We start from the raw sequence: 21,054 nt of genomic DNA, 5'->3' as shown, positions 1-21,054 counted from the left end.
TATTACATGAGAAAGATTAATCTGAATTTTAAACAGCATGGGGCTCTCAGTCAGAGTTGTTTATTCTGACTGTGCTCAAAGAAGTGTCTGTACTCCCCAGAAAAGGCAAAATCACCTTTCTCTTCCAGAAGTTAATAAACTCACCCAAGTGTGAGACATGACAGTGAGGACAAGGCAGTACAGTGATTAAAGTATAGGCAACGCCATTTCCACTGGAACAATACTGTCTAAGGGCCTGAGCACTGCATCAAATTAAAACAAGAGGAGACTTGGTCCTTACTGGCCTAATTCCTTACCCATGTATTTGTGCACAGAACATTAATGAGAATGATCAGGAAACCAAAAAAATCTGGTCTCTAACTATCATCACAGGGATAGGGTTTTATAGACAGGTATAGCATAGAAACAAGAAATTAAAAACCTAAGGTCAGAAGTGTGAGAATTCTACGATAAATGTTGGACAACATCCTATGAAATCTGTGGCATTAGTAATTGAATAATTTTCTTGTAAGAAGGTCAAAGATCATCAGTATCTAGTTAAAAAAAGACAAAAGGGCAAATAGCTTCACAATGATAATAAAAAAAAAAATTGGTAAAGGAGTTCAATTCTACTCTAACTCATCCAGTTTAAATGTAAATTCCAACTAAAAGCAGCTGGGAACAGCTCATTCTGGCAGCTCAGACATGAGGAAAGTTTTGAAATATGGTGATGTGTATTGCTATAAAGGTATACTATAAATTAACTGAGAAGGTAATTGCTTTAAAACTAAAACTTTTCTGTGGTACCATTTGTAAATGTGAAATAAATCATCAACAATAATTCACCAGCCTCAACCATGGAAAACGGAAATGGCAATTATAGTGTCCTGCAAGACATTGCTAACAGAAAAAAGAGGTGGTATACATTTCTTCATCCTTATTCCTTATGCAATGACATTTTATATTCCACAATCCCAGTGTGCCCAGGTGGCCAACAAGGCCAATGGCACCTGGCCTGGATCAGCGGTGGTGTGGCCAACAGGACCAGGGCAGTGATTGTCCCCCTGTACTGGGCACTGGTGAGGTCACATCTCAAATCCTTTTGGGTCCCTCACAGCAAGAAGGACACTGAGGTGCTGGGGTGAGTCCAGAGAAGGGCAACAGAGATGGGAAAGGGTCTGCAACACAAGTCTTAGAGGCTGAAGGAGGCAGGGGTGTTTGGCCTGGAGAAAAGGAGGCTCAGGAGAGACCCCATCCCTCACCTGAAAGAAGGTTGTAGCCAGGTGGGGTCAGTCTCTTCTTCCAAGTAACAAGCAACAGGACAAATGTCACAGTCTCAAGTCACGCCAGGGGAGGTTCAGATATCAGGAGAAATGCATCCACAAGAAGGGTGGCCAAGCTCTGAAACAGGCTGCCCAGGGAAGCAGTGAAGTCACACCACTGGAGCTCTCTGAAGTTGTGCAGATGTGGCATGTGGGGACACAGTTTAATGGGAGCTTTAGGCAAACAGTTGCACTCAATGATCTTAAGGGTCTTTTCCAACCTAAGTGATTCTATGTCCTATGACTGCTGTTCTGGTCACCTATGATCAAAGTACATGATCCTTATAGCAGCTGCTCAGGAGAAATATTGGTATCATTCACTAGCATTAAACCATAGCTCAGAAAGGAACTGACAGAGCCTTTCTTATACACAGTGGAATGAAATTAAACCTGAGAGGAATATGACTGGGATTACAAAGGATATCTGAAGCACACGTACCATGGTGAGGGGAAAAGGACCTACTTAAACACACAGACAAAGACTGGCAATGAGCACTGGGATGTGGAACAACTTCAAAATTGAAACAGTGGCTAAAGAAACCTAAATGCTAGTGAATAGATTTTAGTCGGTTTCTGAAAGGGTTAATATTTTATCATTGCCTGCAGTAAGAGTAACTGCACTGATAATTTTAAAAGGCCTCTTTACTTGTTCCTTCATTATGGAAGAACTTGCCCAGACCTGTTCAAGCTGAAGGTATAGCCAGCTTTGAATGAATATGTGGTACATTTATTTTTGTGGCTTTCAATTCTTCTTTTGACTCTGCTCCAAGAAGGAAAGAACCTGAAAATTAGCACTGTCTTTAGATCATCTTTAAAGAGTAACAGAGAATAAAAATTGTTTTTCAGTGTTAGAAGAAAAAGGCAAATTAAACAAGAGATTCCCAAGTATCCACCTGACACATGGGCCTCTTGCTTCTGTTATGGCACTTTTCTCAAGGCACACTTTAGAAAAAGTTCAAAAACTGTCACTTTTTTGTTTGCTGTGCAAAGAATGATATAACTGGTGATAAATCACCTCAAGAATCCTTTCGATTTCCAGGTGATTTTTCTTCTTCTGCAAGGACATTGTCTCATTTCAGCATTTTCTAACAAATACCTAAGAGTTTTCCTGACAGGCAGCCAGATAAAGGGAGGCTTCAAATGATTTCTCCACATCAGGAAACCCATTGATATGAAGCACTCCTACAGAGTGAATGTGCATTATGGAGTGGGTTGGAGGAAGATGACCCATTCTTTTGATTCATATCTGCAGGGTTCTGGAATTTTGCTGAACATTTGTTGCGGTCAAATAATTATTAAATTGTCAATATTCCAAGAAAAACAAAACATACACTCGATTTCACTGTGAAAATCATGCAAAATAGCTAAGTGTGCTGTTTGTGTTTGATTTTGTTGGACAGCACAGTGCAATGAAATCACCAACTGTCAGATGCAATATGACATCCAAATCCTTGGAGGCTAGAAGTATTCTGTCACTGTCATGCTGTGGATAATTTATGCCAGTAATCCTCAGGCACATCTGAGCAGCGGGATACACCAGATATTATCCTACTGCCTCAGTGGAAAATGTGCTTCAAGGCAGCTTGGTGATGGTGCAAGGATGGGATCCCAGGTGTTAAACCACCAGCAGCACTTTGAAGCATGCACAGAGCCTTGGCTCTGTTACTCCTCCAAACCCACCATCAAGCAGTGCTGCATGCCTGTGAAGAGCAGGGGAAAGCCATAAAAGCTGCTGCTGCTGTGGAGGTGGATGAGGCAGGCTGAAGACAAGCCCTGGCAGTGAGCAGGTTGAGGAAGGGAGAACAGACAGGACTCCATTTCAAACACAGTGACCTCCTGCTCTGCAGCTGACCCAAACAAAGCCTCAGAGCTGCTGGCATCCCTGCTGGCAAACTCAGAGTAACACACCCAGACAAGTGGTGTCTCAGCTCTCCAGAGGGACTCAGAGTTGCCTTTAAGCTTCGCATCCTTTATCTGCAGCATTTACTTTGCCAGCCACCTAAAGGAGCTGCACACACAGACTAAAGCAAGAGGGGATTTGAGCTTTCTATCCCTGACAGAAAGTCTGCCAGACTAGCTCTCTACATCTAAAGAGCTAGATGTAGCCAAGGAAATGTATATAAAAGAGAATTACTAAGAGACTGTGTGCTTAGTGATTTTCTTAATTCAAGTATACCTAAGGCTCAACATTGTCTCTCAACTTTGTCCCTTCAAAGCCCACAGAGTCCAGTAAAACTCTCCAAGCTCTAATGTGTTTTAATAACTTAAGACTTACTTTAAACTATTAATAGTATGTCTTAATAAAATGAATTTTATACTCTTTGTTCATGGGCTGATGAATAACAAAACTGATAAAAGATTTGGCCTGAGCAAATATGCAGGTCTATTTACAGATTTACAAAGGAAACCTTGCACAGCACCTGCCCACACATAATTCTGGCTCCTGGCACTACTTTAAGGAGTATTGAATTCCTTCCCACCCACACATCTTTACATAAGTAGAAACTTAAACACCAATTCAGACTAAACATTTTTGAATGCAGAAATCCTTGAGTGACATAAAAAGCAACAGTGGTGTAAATGAACCTTTAATTTTCATCACATTCAAAAACTAATGGGCTAAACCCAGAGATTTTAAAAGAGTGTATAGTTTATTTGAAGTTATTGATTCCCACCTCCAGTAAATTCCTATGCTCCATCAGCACAACGTGTTTTCATTGGAGGCTGAGACCATCACTAGATGTTACTTAGCAAGTGGAAAAAACTTTCTGTCCTGAATAGCTGTCAAAAAGAGGTGCCATAGAGAATGACTTCCAACTTGCCACATGAAGAAGGGCAACCAGCAGAAGGATATTCCAGCCTGGTGGGCCCAGGGAATTTTTTTCCACTCAGCTATGGGAACACCATCTATGAAAAATGGCTAGGAAAGATAGCTCAGTATTTATATGACTGCAATTATGTACAGTTTTCATAGGGATTGGCATCAGCTACACATTTTTAGGAGTCCATTGATCCAGGGTGGATTGAAAATCACCATGCAAGAGCAGTAATGGCTGAGAGAATTACATTTTGGCCACTGTCACTGATGTCCTGTGTATGAAAAGAAAGCTAATATGACAGTCTCTGAACATATCAATAATAACAAGGGTTTTACAAAGAGACACCTAATAGTGAAAAGTTTCCAAGAAATGGCTGATGATCAATTCCATTATATCAATGTGACTTCAGGAGAAGAATTCAAAGTAAGACTGGGGCCTGAGCTTACCACAGTGTTCAAAGGACAAAAAGCTGATGGTTTTGTCTTTTTCTTCGGATTCCTCCTGGTCTTTTGCAGGACAGCAGCAGTCAGTCATTTTTTCACAAATTACAATGTGCTACCATATTAAAATATCACCACTTGTATCCTGTATTTGGTTATTGCAAGACAATGAGAGGCTTGAAACACCTCCTGGCTCATCTCATAGTGGCACTGAAAGGGAGGTGAAATCCACCACTGCCTGACAGCAGCAACAGAATTGCAGAAACACTGGCAAAAATCAGCTTCTAGCACTATGGAAAAAATTAATTCAAGGTGAAAACATCTGCACTGTTAGAAGCAAGGGAGGACCATGTTCAAACTCTGTTTTGCCAGGCTCAACATGGGAAGGCCACACTGCAGACCAGCCAGCTCTGACTGTGTCAACTTCCATGGTAATTCCCACAGTATCTCAGAGAAATATTTTTGTTATTAAAAATCCAAAATTAACTACTGCAAAAACCAGTGCTGACCTCCTGGACCTAATTCATACTTCACACCATTTAACTTGCTGCAGCTGTACCAACTTTAGGGGAATTTGCACATTAGTGTATGAAAAAGGAAAAGGAGATGGGTTGTCCTAAGAAAAACAACTTGAATCTTCAGAGCCAAACTGAACCCACACAAATATAAAAGAATGAGGATCTTAGTTGGTTTCAGTTTATGAAACCTGAAGTACCTGAAGTCTACATTTCAAAGGTATGTTCATTTTTGCATAATTATCCTGCCTCTTCTGAACTCTTTCCCTTGTAATTTATGCTGTATGCATTTTGAATTAAATAAAAATAATCAGTTTCTGGCACTGTTAACCATGAAATGGATTCTCTAAGTTTCACTGCATATTAATAAGACTTCTTTTGCATCCTTAAATATATGCATAATTAATCTACTGTCACAAACCTAAAGATGGCTTTGTGTAGAAGGAAAGTAAGTTTAAGGTATTCCATACAATACATGTTTGTTGTGTTGTTTTGGTTTGGTTTTTTTCTGCAGTCCATAGCATTTTACAAAAGGCTGGCTGGGAGCTTGATTTGATACATTAGTTGTTATGTTCATAAGATGCTATTGGCTTATATATCCCTCAGGCCCAGGCATAAATGTGATAACAAAAAACCAGACTAAAGTGGGGCAGAACATCAGCTATCCAGTAACTCTGGCCCTGTGAGCTGCATCTGTGCTTCCTGCTTTAGTGAACGAGGGTCTCCATGGATGGTCCTTATCCCTGTGCACAAAATTTTCCACACAAGAATAAAGGGATGATATTTTATCAGTATCAGTTCAACCTTCAACAAGCTAAACCACAATATGCTTACGCTTCTCCAAAAAAGATGTTGCAAATGTTTTCTTAATTATATCTACTGTAAAGTCACTAGGAGAGAAGCATTGAAACTTTGTTTACAATTTTTTTTCTATAACAAGACAGCTGCTCCCAAGTGGAGGATTGAAATAGATATTTTAATCAGTATCTTTGTCATAAACACCTCTTGATCCCTTCAGATCAAGCAGATGCTTGATCTGAATCAGTGCATCTGCTTGATCTGAAGGGAATTTCCTTACCCAAAGACTGGGCAGGAAAGGCACTGAAGACTTTATTAATAAAAAATGAAGTATTCTTCCTTCATTTTAAAACTCTGCAGCTTCATTTTTCAGCTACTGAAAGGAGTCTTCTATTTAGGCTTGCTCTAGGAAATGTTACCAATAAAAGTGTAAGAAACTGTCTGGGACCTGTGAGATTGGCTAGGCCAACCTCCAACACAGGACAGGTCAACTTTTGAATTTCAGGCTATGCTGCTCAGACTTTTGTATGAATTCTGAAAATCTCCAAGGATTGCCATTCCACAGCCCTTGCAGGTGACCTATTCCCAGGCTTATTTCACCACAGGGAATTTTTTGACATCTCTTCTGCAGGCTGAACCAAATTCTCTCAACCAAAGAGAGGAATAATTATTTCCCTGGACCTGCAGGCTCTTCTCCCTTGTAACCATTTCTTTTAGGACTTACCATAAATACATTCTCTCTTGTATAGATTTATATAATTAAACATAACACTCACCAGCCACTGCTGAGGTATTTCTGGCAGAGGCATCTGAGGAGGCGCCGGCAAACTGTTGGCAACTTCTTGCTTCTGGACATGTTCTTTTATTTCTAAACCTGTGGAAGAGAAACAAACATCACTTAATACCTTGGTGGATGCAAATGAGGCATTTTTTCCACATGTGGCTCCCATGTCTGACTGTCACACACTGAAATCTGCCATGCAGTTCTGATCACAGCCCACCTCCCAAGTGCAGTTACTGAGGCAGGACTGGAAGAATGCTGGGAATTCAGGAATTTAATCAAGCAGAACAAACACATACTTGCTCTATATGATAATGACATATATGCTGTTTGGATCAACAAATACCAGACACTGAAAAAAATTACAGGAAATCATTCTGAACTGCCCATCCATCTCAAACTCAAAAGACTTAAAACTCCAAACATGCTGCCAAGGTGCCTGCCAGATAAAAATATTTATTGGGGGAATATGCCACATTTGAAAGCATCCCAGTGGCACCACACTGTGAATAAAACACAGCCTGTGGGCAGTACATGACCAGCTGCCTTTTTTCAATGGACATGATCAAGAGTTGCTCCTGTAGCACATTTTGGATGGGCAAGGTCATCATGCAGAAACGAGCCCCAAACCATCTTTCATGCCAAAAGAATCGAAAGAGGGTGGAAGAAGAGCCCCCACCTGCCTGCTTTTCCTGGAAGTGATGGTGACAGCTCTTTGGCCAAGCCCACAGTGCCCATGTTCCCTGGGCTCCCTGCTGATCACGGGGGCTGTGGTGTGAGTCTAAGTCCCAGGGGAGCAGGATGCTATGACACCCCAGCCTGGAGCACTGCTGAGGGACTGCCCAAACCAATTCAGCATTAATAGAACTGAGCATATTTTCCCACCATTTCCTTACTAATTTTTTATTTTAATAACCTCATAGTTTTCCAGGTGAATTTGATAAGGGAAAAGAATGAATGTAAAAACTGCTTTGAGGGTCCTTTGTGTCATTGTTGCATCTCCCTCATAGGTGAAAAGAGGAAGGACCAACTCACTATGTGTTTTTGACACAGTAATTTAAATCACACTTGAATTCCCTTCATAGGAACAGGATACTGTTTATTCTTCTAAATATCAAAAGAAGATTAGGGTGCATCTCCTCAATGTTCTGGCAAAAATTCAGTCCATGGATTGTACCCTGCTTAACCCTAAACAGAATTTAGTTCCTAGTCTTTATTTGTGCTTTTAAAATATGTATTTACATAGGCAAATGGATGCCTTTTGGTCAAGATCATATAATTCTCAAAAATGTAATCAATGATGAAACATTTCGTGTCATAATATCCCAGTCCCACTGGCTGTGAAGTCATGGCTTGAAAAACAACACTGACATATTAAACTGTCTCTAAAGACTACAGATTCTTCTTTCTTCCTACAAATCAACAGAGTGATTAGTCTTGGGAAATAGTCCTTTTTTTTTTTTTTTTTTTTTACAGTATAACTTAAATTCATTGCTCTTTACATAGGGTGAGTGATGAGTCCATATTGTGACTGCCATCCATATCCAAGTCTCCCATGCTTTCCATAACAACCGGAAGTCATGAAAGGATTTTTATTGAAAAAACCCCAAACTATTCCAAGTGAATACTGTTGACGCCATAAAACTATTTTTCTCCAGTTTTCATATATGTATATTTAAACAAAAACCTGCTCTAACATTTAATTTCTTATACCAACTTACACTGCAATAGGAGTACAACATATTTAGGGCATCAGGTCCTGTTAAGGAAAACAGGCAGTGTTGACAGTCATATTAAATTACTAAATCCAGCAACAGTTCTTACTCCAAAATAAACTCTTTGTGTCTTTGTTTTTTAGAAGAAAGTCTGAGTTTTAGAATGAAATGACAAGTGTTTTCTTCAGACCTACACTCCACTGGGCATGCCAAGGCTCAGGAGGAAAAATAAGGTTTATAGTTTTGCCAGCTATTCAGAGTAACCACTGGTTTGGATGCAAGGTAGGTTGAGGCCAAGCAGCTACGACCTGAAGAACACATCTGCCTGGCCCAGTTCTCTCTGGTTGAGAGATATTAGATGAATAAAACAGTGTGCATTCAGGGGAGATGGAACAAAACAAGGCAAAATATTCCTGAAGAATTCCCCAAGTAAGAACTCACTCAGTTTGAAGGGTTTTACTGAAACCCAACCAGCCCATCACAGTAACTTCCACACCTTTACAAAGAAAAACAATTCTTCATTTCCAGATGTTCTAACAAAGCCAGCCAGTTCCCAGTTTCCCAGATCCATCATCAGCATTCCCCATTGATCTTACATGGTTTTCTCCAGCAATCAAAAAATCCTATTGGATTCATCCTGTTGATTTTTGCAAATGCAACTAAAGAGCTTGAACTCAGCATAGTCCTCAAGCCTCTTAAACTGTGCCAGCAACCCAAGAGCTCTCGTGGAGTTGTGTGGGTGGAGTAAAACAACAATTTGAAAAACAGACTCCAAATGATAGTTCATCTTAGTTACAGAGTACTGTGGGTTCATGCATCTTTTATTGCTTTTAATTTTAATGAAGAGATGAATAGTTTCAAAGGGATGGGAGTACTGAATGTTATGACTGATAAAAAAAGCAGCAGGGTCGGCTCCAGTAAAGTACATGACTCCCTGGGTAGTTGCACACACACTCAAGGCCAGGATGTGATGGCAGAGCTCCCAAGGAGGCAGTTCCTCTCCTTCCCTGCCTTGCTCCTGTCCCTGCACCAACCTCTCCTTTGAGCCAGCATAAGCATGTGTGTGGCCTTAGGTTGAACCAGAACAGAGAAGTGACACTGGTTAGGACTAAACCAGCAAAAAAAAGCAAATAATGTTTGTGCCAGCAGAAAGGAAGAGGCAATACATGAGTAGCCTGGGGAGAGAAACTGGATGCTCTTTTAGAGTCCATGCTGTCTTAAAGTCTACTCAATTACATAAACTAAAGTTTATAGACATATAAAGCATAGTCTTGTGATCTCTTATTTAACTGAACTATGGGGCTTCCTTAACTCTAGTTTGAACTAGAGCATATCTTTTAGCAAAATATTCCATCTTGATAAGATGCCAGCAATGGCATGCAGAACTTGCTAAGTTCTTCCATTAGTTCATAGCTTCAGTGCTCAAAACGTGCTTTATTTTCACTTCAAAACAAGCGTTCAGCCATTGCACTTACTCCTGTGTAAGTCTAGGAGCTTGTTCTCAGTCACTCCTTTTTTACACAAAGATTAATTATGACACCTCATTTTGGTTAATTTGAAGGCATATTTCTGGATCCTTTAATCACTTTTAAAACTTTTCTATGAAATTACATTTGATCTCCTTGAACGAAGGCACTAGAGGTGAGTAAAATGTTCCAGTAACAACTGCACTGATCAAAGCCCTACCACTTAATACATGGATCTCATAGAGATCTTGGGGATGGATGGATCCTGTAATTGGGTGAAATGGATCTTGTTACAGAGCCTGTAACAGGCTTTAAAACCTAAATGGTAGGTGCTGAATAATGGAAATCTGTGGTTCTTGAGTCCTCTTATCTGTCACCGCATGTAGAGACATAGAAAGGACACACCTAGGAAAGTGTCCTGGCACACAGAAATTAATATTCACACAGTTAAGATCTCTCACCCTCAAAGTGATTTTGAACTGTCTGTAAGGAGCAGATCTTTGCCCAAGCTAACTCCCACATCATGACTGGAAACTGATGGAGGACACAAGTCTGCTCAGGCCAAACCAATGCAAGCACCACTCCATAATTTAACAGCATAAATAATTGAGCTCTGGAGTCCAGAAACATACTCAGCACTGTGAAATGGAGGGGTTTTCATATCTTGGAGCACCATCCACAATCCCAAAAGAAAGAATGTGACAATCTTTCCCCATGTTTTCAAAGTTGGTAACAGAATGACACCTAACTTCTAGAAAAAGTCAAATGTTTTTCTCAATAGATCTAGCTGTAAAGATTGCAAGAACAGGCAGTGTCAGCTCTGCATTGCTGAGGTCATTTTGAATGCCAGTAAAATACAGCTGTTTCTAAACATGAATTGCAGGTTCACCCCTACAGATTTTTGAGGAGTTTGGTGCATTTTGATGAGCTTTTGGAGCATGAAGACTCCTTCCAAAACATTAGAAATTGGTATCTACCTTGTTCTCTCAGCATGAAGTAGAAATAGTGATGGGTCTTTGAAAATGTCAAAATGGAAGAGAGGACAATCATTACTTTAAAGATCTCCTTGGACTTAAATCCCACAGCAAAAAACTATTTCTTTAATAAATGGGGGCAACACTGCATCAAACAAGACCACATTTTTCTACCTCCAGAGAAAAAACAAATCAAGAGAAATACAGCTGCTCACAATGTGGCATTTTTCTTCAACAAACTCTGGTATTTTTCAAAAATCTAAACTGGGGTTTTATACTGGCAGTACTTCTGTCAGATGTAGTGAAGACAGAGGTCCTAGGGCCCAGATGTCACTGCACACAGAAAAATGTGATAAAAAATAAAAGGGTACTGTTAGAAAAAATAGTGAGGAACGTTCTTCACTAAACTCTGAGGAAAGGTTCCTGTACACAGTGAATCACTTATGCTGCACTCAGTTCCATAACCTTGATGGAGACAAGCAATTGTGCAATAAAAATGGTTTTAGATATGAAGAAAACATGAAAGTGAGTCTAATTGCAAAATGCAATCCAAACATTCTGACAACCATTTCCTATCTCTGGCTTGGCACTCCTATATCAGTTATGCACCAGACTCCACCTCAGTATCAAGGCTTTTGATGGATTTGGGTCATTTGACACAGAACAAACACTGCTGTGGCCAGCATTCTCTGACATTAAAACTCACTAAGAGCATTACTGGCACAAACTAAATGAAGAAGCCACTCTACCAGCAGAAGTGAAAACATTCTACCTAGGCAATAATTCTATCACTGGGTTCACCTATGTGCACCCAACAGACTGCTAAGTGTGCCTTTTGCTGTATTTTATTGCTGGACACAAAGGAAAGCATTCAGGAAAGTTACACTTTGGCTTCACCCTGTCTTTCTGTCTTGCTTCAATTTAGGGCTTGTCTTCAGCTCTTAAAAGTTATTTCACTGAGCACAGACTTATTCTGTGCATTCTGCAAGCGAGAAAACACACCCCAGCACTGACCTTTTGATGACTGTATCCTCAGGAGAATGTTAGTTATTACTGCCTTCTTCTCCCTGACAGTGGAAGTTAGATATTCATGGTCCAGAAGTTCAAGAAACAGGCGCAGCTCAACTATTAACTCTTCCATGGCTGAAAGACAAAATAATAGATTACTTTTTCTGAAAAGCCCCAATGGAAAAAAAATATAAGAGTTAATTCTCATTTATCCACATTCACAGTTATTTCCTAATATTTTTTAAAAATTAAATGAAGTCCTCCCTGCTGAAAAGCGACTTTAACATTATTATACACTAACAGAACCAACAGAATAATCCATTAGTGAGCACTGCTGGCATTTGTAACATTTATTTCCAATCTGAAAGACATATCTTTTCACATGCCACATGATGAAGCCAGCACTAGACAAGTTACATGCAGGAATGGTGGCCCCTGGCTTTTCTATTTCTGCCACTCCAGCTCCCCTCCCATTAACAAACTGCAAAATTTATTACCACAGGACAAATTTAAGGCTTGGTAAAGCTTCCAGACACCACTGGTATTTTAATGAATCTTTTCTTCATCTTTTTTTTTTTTCTGTTTGCTGTGGTAAGAAAGAGCAGGTACTCCTTTCTTTGCAGTGATTTTTCTTTTTTATGATCTCTAAACACAAGCTCCCAATCTCTCACGTTTTCTTATCAGTCCCCAGATTCCATGTGATGGATTTCACATTTCATCCTATTCTATCATTCCAGACCTCAAAGCTTTCCAACTCTAGAAAAAAATACATTCCTTCTCTCTATTCCCAGTGCTTCTCCATTTTTTCATCAATGAATTTCATAAGCACGGTTCTACTTATTTTTCCTTTCAGGTTATCCCTAAAGTCTTGCATTGTCCTAAGAACAGTGGTAGCTCAGACCATACATACAAATACCTTTGTTACAGCCTGATCATATGACATCTCTTCAGCAGGTTTCTGAGGAAACCCATGGTATTGAACCCCATTTTCATGCTTCACTTCTCTCATAATTCTGAGATTCTCTGGTCCCTTCACTTAAGGGGAAGTACTATTTATAGTTTTGTATCCTCGTTCCAAAATGCCTCCACTTAAATTTTTCTCTACTTAATCACATTTATTTTTATAGTCTTTTCAAGGCCTAATTGAGCAACTGCTGCTAAGCCCCTTCAGACCTCTAAAAGATCTTTCTTTGCTGCTTACTCCCATACAAGCTCTTCCCTATTCCTAAAACCTTTCTGATACAATTCTTTATCCAAGTGAGCCTGGAATCCTTTCTTCCATTTCTGAGAAAGTGTCAGGATGTTTAAACAACCCTTGTTTGAAGTGCATTTGCTTTATCCCACATTTGACAACAGCACATTGCAGGGAAGCCTGTAGATGTCAGCTACACTCCTGCAAGGGACTCCGGGACTATTTTTGTCTCCAAGAAATGCAGATTTTCCATGCATTTGGAGACTGTACCTATGCTCAGACTGCTCTGGCAAAGCCAACAAACTCCTGGCAAGTGCAGAAGATGTGCTAGTCAGCAATACCAGGGCATGAAAACATCTTAACAAAGAAATTCCTGAAGAAGTACACTTGGGCAAGTATTTTCATAAAATCATTTAAGCTGTAAAAGACTTTTAAGATCATCAAGTCCAACTACAGCAGTGTGAAGTGCACCACTAAACCATGTCCCTAAGCACCACATCCACATGTTTATCAAGGACAGTGACTTCACCACTTGCCTGGGCACCCTGTTGCAATGTTTGACCATCTTTTCACAAAGACATTTTTCATAATATCCAGTCTAAACATCCCCTGGTACAAACTGAGGGCATTTCCTCTTGCTGAGTGGGGTAAAACCCTGACAACCACCTCTCTACAACCTCCTTTCAGGTAGTTGCAGACACTGGCCACCCTGAATCCCATTTTCTCCACTCTAAACAATCTCAGCTCCCTTAGATACTGCTCCTTAAGACTTCTGCTCCAGACCCATACACTGAATTTTCTCAAAGACACTATTCATTTGTACATATAATTCCATCCTGCCCAAGCTTGGTGATGATACTCTTTTATCCAACTGAGCAGTAGCACTGCCATTACATAAACTGTCCAAATTTTCAGGAACTATGTTTCCCAAAAATTTTCAAAATATATTGGCAGAAAGAGGGTATTTAAAATTATAGGAAAACTGTGTTACTTCACAATGTAGCTCATGAAAGACATCCCATGGCTACAATGGTAATTGTTTTTTGCCATCACATCTCTAGAAGACTGTCAGAAATCCAAAGTATTTCACAACAACCCTATTACTTCCAGAGTTGTTCAAATTATGAAACAACATATATACAGCATGCAGCTTTCTGGAGCACAAAGGCATAGGTTCAGATTTGCAAAGTGGTAAGTGATCACAAGACTCTAGGGGAAATAAAAAGGCCATATGACCAAAAAAATAGTAATACCCAAATAATCAGCTCTTATCTTTTTCTCAAATTAAAGTTTAGAGACAAGATGTATATTCCATTCTGTGTAGAGCAGTCTGCAGCTTTTGAGTATGCTTTGAATAGAAAATGCATTAATATGGTTCGTTTCAGTTATAGAATATATTAATATTTTAATAGTTACTTGATATGATATAGGCTTTCAAAAGCTATCATTATTATACAATCTAGGCAATCATTGTGAAACCTCATCAGCATGCAGTACAAGAAATGTATATTTTTCATGTAGTTCTACAGCCGTATTTATTGTTAGTAATTGCAATTACTGTTAGTAATTGCATATATGCACTAATATTTCTTTGCAATGCCATGTTTCCTGATTTCTTTAAGGCAAGGGACTGTAAATAGGCTGAAAGGGAGCTCTGCCTTCACCTCTTCACCAAAGAATACTTTATGCCACAGTCACCTCATTTCTTTGCTGAGAACCTTCACTTCTAGGAAGGGAAAAAAAGGATGGAAGCATCAGATACCTTTGATATGCAAAGTGTACACAACTGTGTTAAATTATTAAAAATTATCAGATGCTTCGTCTCAGAATCTTATAATCTAGTATAAACAGATGGATTGCACAATGAGAAATGAAAACAGAGCAAGAGGGAGTTACCAGGGAAGGAGACAGGGAAGCAAGAGGACAAGAGATAGGAAACCACAACTGGGGAGACTTCTGGGAGCTGGCACCAGCCCAAATCTCTCCTGGTTGCACCATAAACGTGTGGCTTTCCTCTATGTCCTGGAGGAACTCTGCACTGCACTTCCCATTGACCTACAACGACCAGCCCACCAAAGGCACTGGAAGCCACTTCACTTCCCCGGCAGAGGATTTAAAACACAAAGCTTTGGTTAGGATGGAGAAGAGGATGGGAAGATGAAGCTGGCAGCAGCGAGGCAGCACTGGAAAAGACGCCAAAACACGCGAGCAGCGCCTCGGTGACACGCGGCCATCCCGCAGAGCCTCTGCCAGGGACACAGCAAGAGATTGCTGCTCCTGCCTTGCCAAGGCACAGGTGATGGCACCCACCTCAGGTGCTTCAGTTCACACAATTCACAATTCCGAGCGCGACAACACAATGCAATTGTTAGCAGCTGGTAAAAAATGCTAGAAATCACTCAGACATTGTTTCTACCAGGACTAAATGAGGGATTTTTTTTTTTTTTTTTTTTTTTTTTTTTTTTTTTTTTTGGTGGGAGTTAATAGCATCATAAATATCAAACTGTGAAGGAAGTTCTGAATTTCACCTCATATATGCAGTGATGTCAAACATCCAATAAGAAAGGGAAACACTTCCCAGCTAGCAAGAAACACTCTTTCCACATATCCCAAAGCATACTTTCTTCTGTTAGTACTTTTGTTGCTTAAGGAAAGAGCAGAAATACTGCCACAAAGTGTATTGAAATAAAATACTGAAACTCGTTTTTCCAAGATGGCAACAAATAAACTTGTATGTATGTTCAGAGGAAGAAACAAGTTTCCCTGTTGTCAATCCTTGGCTGATTTTCTAGATTAAAAAATCTTATTTTCTTCTTCCTAGAAATGCGATGATGTGCTCACAAAAAAAATGGAATTGAATAACATAAAATCTACATATGTTCAGTAAGCAATCATTATTTCTTAAATGGAGACTCAAAAAGAGAGGGTGATGCAAGCACCAAAGAAAAACATACTCTTCCAGTGAGAGATTTCCCTTGGAAATCTGACATCACCACAAAGAAAGAATAATAATCAGAAGAAGGCTCTCAAAAAGGGGCCAATTTATTTGACAGTTTTGGCTGTATTCTCATTGCCAAAGGAATTACTGATAAGTGGCAGGTGGTGAAAGGCAGGGTGGAGCCCAGGGATGGTAATCACAACAGTAAACTGATTTCAGCTTGACTGAGGAACAAGATCACATTCCATATTAAATGATGATAAGTCCACTCTATGCTCAATAGGAATTATAGGCCCCTAATGGGTTGCTGTAATTGCCATGCACAAATAAAAAAACAATGATAAATCCAGAAGGGTTTCCAAGACCAGCTCTCAAGAGTTTTAAAATTTTTCAAATGGCAGCACATAAAAACTACATACACAAGCCAGCAACAGAATACACCAAGGCAAAAATAATCAGAAGGCAATTACATCACACTGCAGATTTTGTTCCAAACCAGAACTAAAACCAAAAGGGAATAAAAATGCATAATGATGCAATTATTCCAAATCTATGTTTACAGATACTAGCTTATAACCATTTTTAAAAAGAATATAGTTTTCACTTCCAGTTGATTCGAAAAAAATTGTAGGGACAGTTCTGTATCACACACATGATTTCAAGGTTGCTTAAACCAGAAGAAATGACAAGAATGAGCTCATTAAAAAAATGGTCAGATTGTTTTTGGTCAGTCCTAGCAATTACAGGATTTCTTAACCTTGCCATAGCACAAATGACCTGAAAGTGTTTTTCAGTTGACTAATATACACTGGTGAACTTTTAAAGAAAAAGAAATGTAAATCCAGGAAGGAGGACAGGAAGTATGTTTATTAATAATTGTCTTGTCCATACAGCACAAACCTGCCACACAGAGTAACTGTACTTCCATGCTTGCATGTCTGCTATAAATGCATTTATGAAAATACATAAGTATAAAAGTGTATCACAGTAACATGAATTTTAATTTAGTTTCAGTTTTTTAGAAGATCCTATTGATCAGTTCCTTGAACATTGCTGAATCAAACTTCTCTGTGCTTACGTTTTTTGCTCTCTGTTCAACTTCTTCTCATTTGCAGAAGTTGAAGGCTAAAACAGAGACCCACGACAAGAAATCACCTAATCTGACTTTGTATACAATACAGGCCAGAGACTTTCACCTTGCTATCTCTCTGTTTGAGGAGAGAGGTGTATTTATGTGAAATACATCTTCCAGGAAAGCAAAACATTTCTGTCAGCATCCTGAGCCCAAGTGAGGGGCGATCCCACTTGACTTCCCCAAACAAATTTGATTGGATTAATGGGTAATATTGAGGTCAATCTTCAACCTACATATAAAAACTTCTTGAAACATAGACTCTCCCAATCCTTCAAAAAACCTCATTGGGTACACAAGCAACACTGTAGAAACAAGACATATGTTCTCATTTAAAATAAAAAGCAGAATGTGAACTTTGTGCTTATATCCATTTCTCTTGAAATAGTGCCACTATCCTTAATTTTGGATGCTGGAATTTGAATATTTTATTTAAAAGCTCATGACAGATTACTGATGAGGAAGCCATGGCTGTTTTTTATAAACCTATAAATATCAGGGGCACTACAATGAATACAGAGCCACAAGGAGACAAAAATCTTTAGGAAGAAAAATACTAAATCACTTTGATGCACTTCCACTCAATCCTATGACACAGTTACAAATATCCTGTATCCAGCAATTAAAAAAAAAGGTCCTTTCATGATCATTTTATCATTATCCAGGAAAAGATTTTCACACAGAAGCACACAAGATCTGAAAGCAGGCAGTAAGAGCATATTTAGCAGTAGGAAAAGCTTTTAATTTTTTCAATCTGCTACCAGAAACTAGTTGACATATTTGAAAATTGCATTGGAATTCCCTGCCCCAAGAAATAAAAAGTCTTGCTGCTTGAGGAACACCCTGTGAGGAGACAAGATTTCTCACTTGATGGGTTTTCTCTTGGTTGCACGTGCCCCCTGAAAACCACAATGTACAAGGTGTGATGGATTTAGCTGATAAATATGCTGGATCCCGCTTCAGAAAGTGAAGATGATGAGCCTGGGGATACATGGCATTAAAGAATGGTAGTGTTTTAAAAGGGGGTGAACCCTAAATAGTAAATGAAGCCCTAGAGATGAAAAACTAGTATGAAGCAAGTAAAACATATATAAGAATTTTCATTAGAGTGTTTTAGCATTAAAAAATTACACTCCTCTAAAAACTGCCAAAAAAACTTATTTTGTTTAAAATTTAGCACTCCCTGGCCTGTCACAAAGATTCTCTCCAGATAACTTGGGGCAAGAGAGGCAAAACAAATTTACTAAAATCTCCTCTTGTCTCGTGCATATTTATGATCAACCTCAATGAATGTCAGGGGATCACTTCACCCACAACCCATATGTATTCCTCTTTCTCCTTCTTCTCTCTGCTTCAGCTCTCAAGGAATTGGCTTTTACAAAACCAGCTTTCCAAAAAAGCTATCAGAGCTCCAAATGCTACTGTTACAATATCTGGGTGATAAAACAAGAGGTGGGAACGCATTAAGGAATGTTTGGACAAGAAACAAGCTGCCAAAAATCCTGCTCCATCACTGAATCCTACAGCCATGCAATGAGTGACAGCAATGCTGGGGTGTAATCCATTAGCACAGGGTGGATGGATAAAGCATTTATTTTTCTAAGTGCAGACCAGTGTTTAAGCAACACCATAGACTTTGGAGAGGAACATCTGCTTTTAAGCAAATTCACAGACTCATAGGAAAAAAATAAGAACTAAAAATGAAATAAAGAAGGAAAGATGAATAAAGGAGAAATAAAGACAAAAAAAGGAATAAGAAACAAAAGAAGAACCAAAAAGAAGAAAAAATAGTGTTCAAGGTATTTATTTTTACTGAAGCATCAATTATCTACCTGGAACTCATAATATGCTAGCCAAAAAGAAAAAGAAATGCTGATGACTAAATAAAGTTACAGTGGACTTTATAAAGTTATTCAAGACTTTATCTAAAAGTATGTTTTCCATATGAGATTTCTTTTGCTCCCAAAAGAAATGTAACACACTTTGTAAAAAACATGAACATGGGTTTCACTCTCACTGAATAAGAAGCAGGCTGAGAAAGTCTCACCCTCCTGCCTCTGTGCTCTCTGTGGGCACTCAGGCTGTTTTCTTTTTGGACTCCCATTATCCTTCTGCAGCAGGAAACTGGAATTTCTTGCATTTAACCATCTCTGAAAGTATCAGCTGACATCATCCCATCAGGACAAGACATTCCAGGTCCTGTCTGCTGGCTCCTGCATTATCTCACCTCCTCCCTCTCTCCAAACCACCAAAGATAAGCAGCCACTACAGAATTAAGGAACAGGCTGTAAATCCACAAAAGAAAAGCAGTTCCCTCTGATGAGGACAGAAAATCTGTGGTAGGAGGTGAAAGTCTGTGCCTGTCTCCAAATCCCAGGGAAATGGGGCTCAGATAAGGCTGAGTCACACAGAAACAAGTGACCTGTGGAAGTAAAAACAAAGAGCACCCCTTGCTGCACTGCAGCACCCCTTGGGAGTTCTTCACTCGGGTCCTCAATGAACACAGATCCCTTCTCAGGGTAGAATTTCTATCAGTTATGAATAATTGCATATCCAGAAGAAATGTGAGACAGTAAATTAAGGAAGTTAATGGAATGGAGAAACAGGATAGCAAAACAAGGACAAAGAAATACAAATATGGCAATGGAAGGAACTGCACATTATAATGGTATTTCTGTATTGAGCAACACAATTTTATTATTCATGTCAAATAGCAAACTTAAAAATTGTTCAAGTCCGGAGTCTGATGATGTCATCCACGTGAGAAGTACAACAGAAGAACAGTTTTCACTTTGTGAATCTGGAGCTCCAGACTTCCAGTATGCAGCTAAATTAGAGCCAGAAATAAGATAATATTTCATTTTATAAGAATAGATCCAGAAGCTCTCAAATTTGGATGTGAAGATGGAAAAATCCCCCTTTTTATTGTCCTACAACACTTTTATATGACAGTTCTCACTGTTGGGTTCATTACTAAGTGAGTAACTTCTGCCATACATTGATTATTGTCCGATGCTTCCCCCCTAAGAAGAGAAGCATGCTCTGCTTTTTCTGTCAGGCTTTTGAAAATTTCTATTAATAGATGTACAATTGATACAGATGGCACACATGATCCATAAATGCATTAAATATATTCTCTATTGAAAAGAGCAATATATGCCTTTCAACAGTGGATTCATCTAGATATGATGTAAAAAAAGCTGTAATTCTAAAATGGGGACTGGACTCTGAATTCAAAATGCTATTTTACCATAAAATCTCATTTTCCCGCATTTAAAATAGCCAGAAATCTCATCATTTAAATATTCTAGCATGGAATGCTGGAAGTGACTGTGGGAGTTTTAAACAATGGCAGCAGTACACGACAGGCTCATTGCCCAGACAGGACATGGGCAATACTACTGTCAAGGGTGGGACCTGAAAATGAGCATGCTGAACAGAGGAGCACAAACACTCCAGCACAATTTTCATTACTGGATTTAGACCCAACAGATCTCATGTAAGAAGCCGTCACCCTGTCACCAATGTACCATTTGAAATACACTAATTGGAAAGATTAATTATTTTCAATATCCATAATACTGACAGATGGTGAATTTCATCTGCAGTACTGATCATCCAGAAAAACAAGATATATTCAGAAGAAAAATAAATATTTCTCCTTGCAACAAAAAAAAAAGAAAGAAAAAAAAATCCCTTTATTCAAAACTTTGGGTCTTTATCTGGCGTACTTCATGCAGTTTCACTGAAGCCCAACTAATTCACTCCAACCTTGGACAGGCAGCAAATCCTTGTATTTTACAGAGATTTCATTTTCATTATAGCTGTGCTATGAATTTATCATGAAACCAGAAAACATATGTTTAAGAAACAGCAATAAACTGCTGCCAGCACCCTTCTCTCAGGCTGCTCCAGCCACCTTTCCTCTTCTACCCAATCAACCTTGCACCTCTTTGGAATACAGACTGTGCTGGA

At 39.2% G+C, this 21,054-nt stretch overlaps 1 protein-coding gene across 3 annotated transcripts in view; it reads right to left on the bottom strand.

Annotated features, from left to right (window-relative positions):
• The window catches only part of AFAP1 (actin filament associated protein 1), a 111,091-nt gene that overhangs the window by 50,030 nt on the left and 40,007 nt on the right, over positions 1-21,054 (bottom strand). For all 3 annotated transcript variants that reach the window (XM_021550755.3, XM_021550756.3, XM_085578519.1), the window contains exons 2-3: positions 11,824-11,952; positions 6,650-6,747 (exon numbers count right to left, since the gene is read on the bottom strand). In XM_021550755.3, the coding sequence (XP_021406430.3) occupies positions 6,650-6,747; positions 11,824-11,950 (225 nt within the window). In that variant the 5' untranslated portion in view covers positions 11,951-11,952. The remainder of the gene's footprint in view (positions 1-6,649; positions 6,748-11,823; positions 11,953-21,054) is intronic.

Source organism: Lonchura striata, chromosome 4 (assembly GCF_050655825.1).
Source record: "Lonchura striata isolate lonStrDom1 chromosome 4, ASM5065582v1, whole genome shotgun sequence".
Taxonomy (NCBI): domain Eukaryota; kingdom Metazoa; phylum Chordata; class Aves; order Passeriformes; family Estrildidae; genus Lonchura; species Lonchura striata.
The sequence above is the reverse complement of the archived record's forward strand: the minus strand, read 5'-3'. Positions and strand labels throughout refer to the sequence as shown.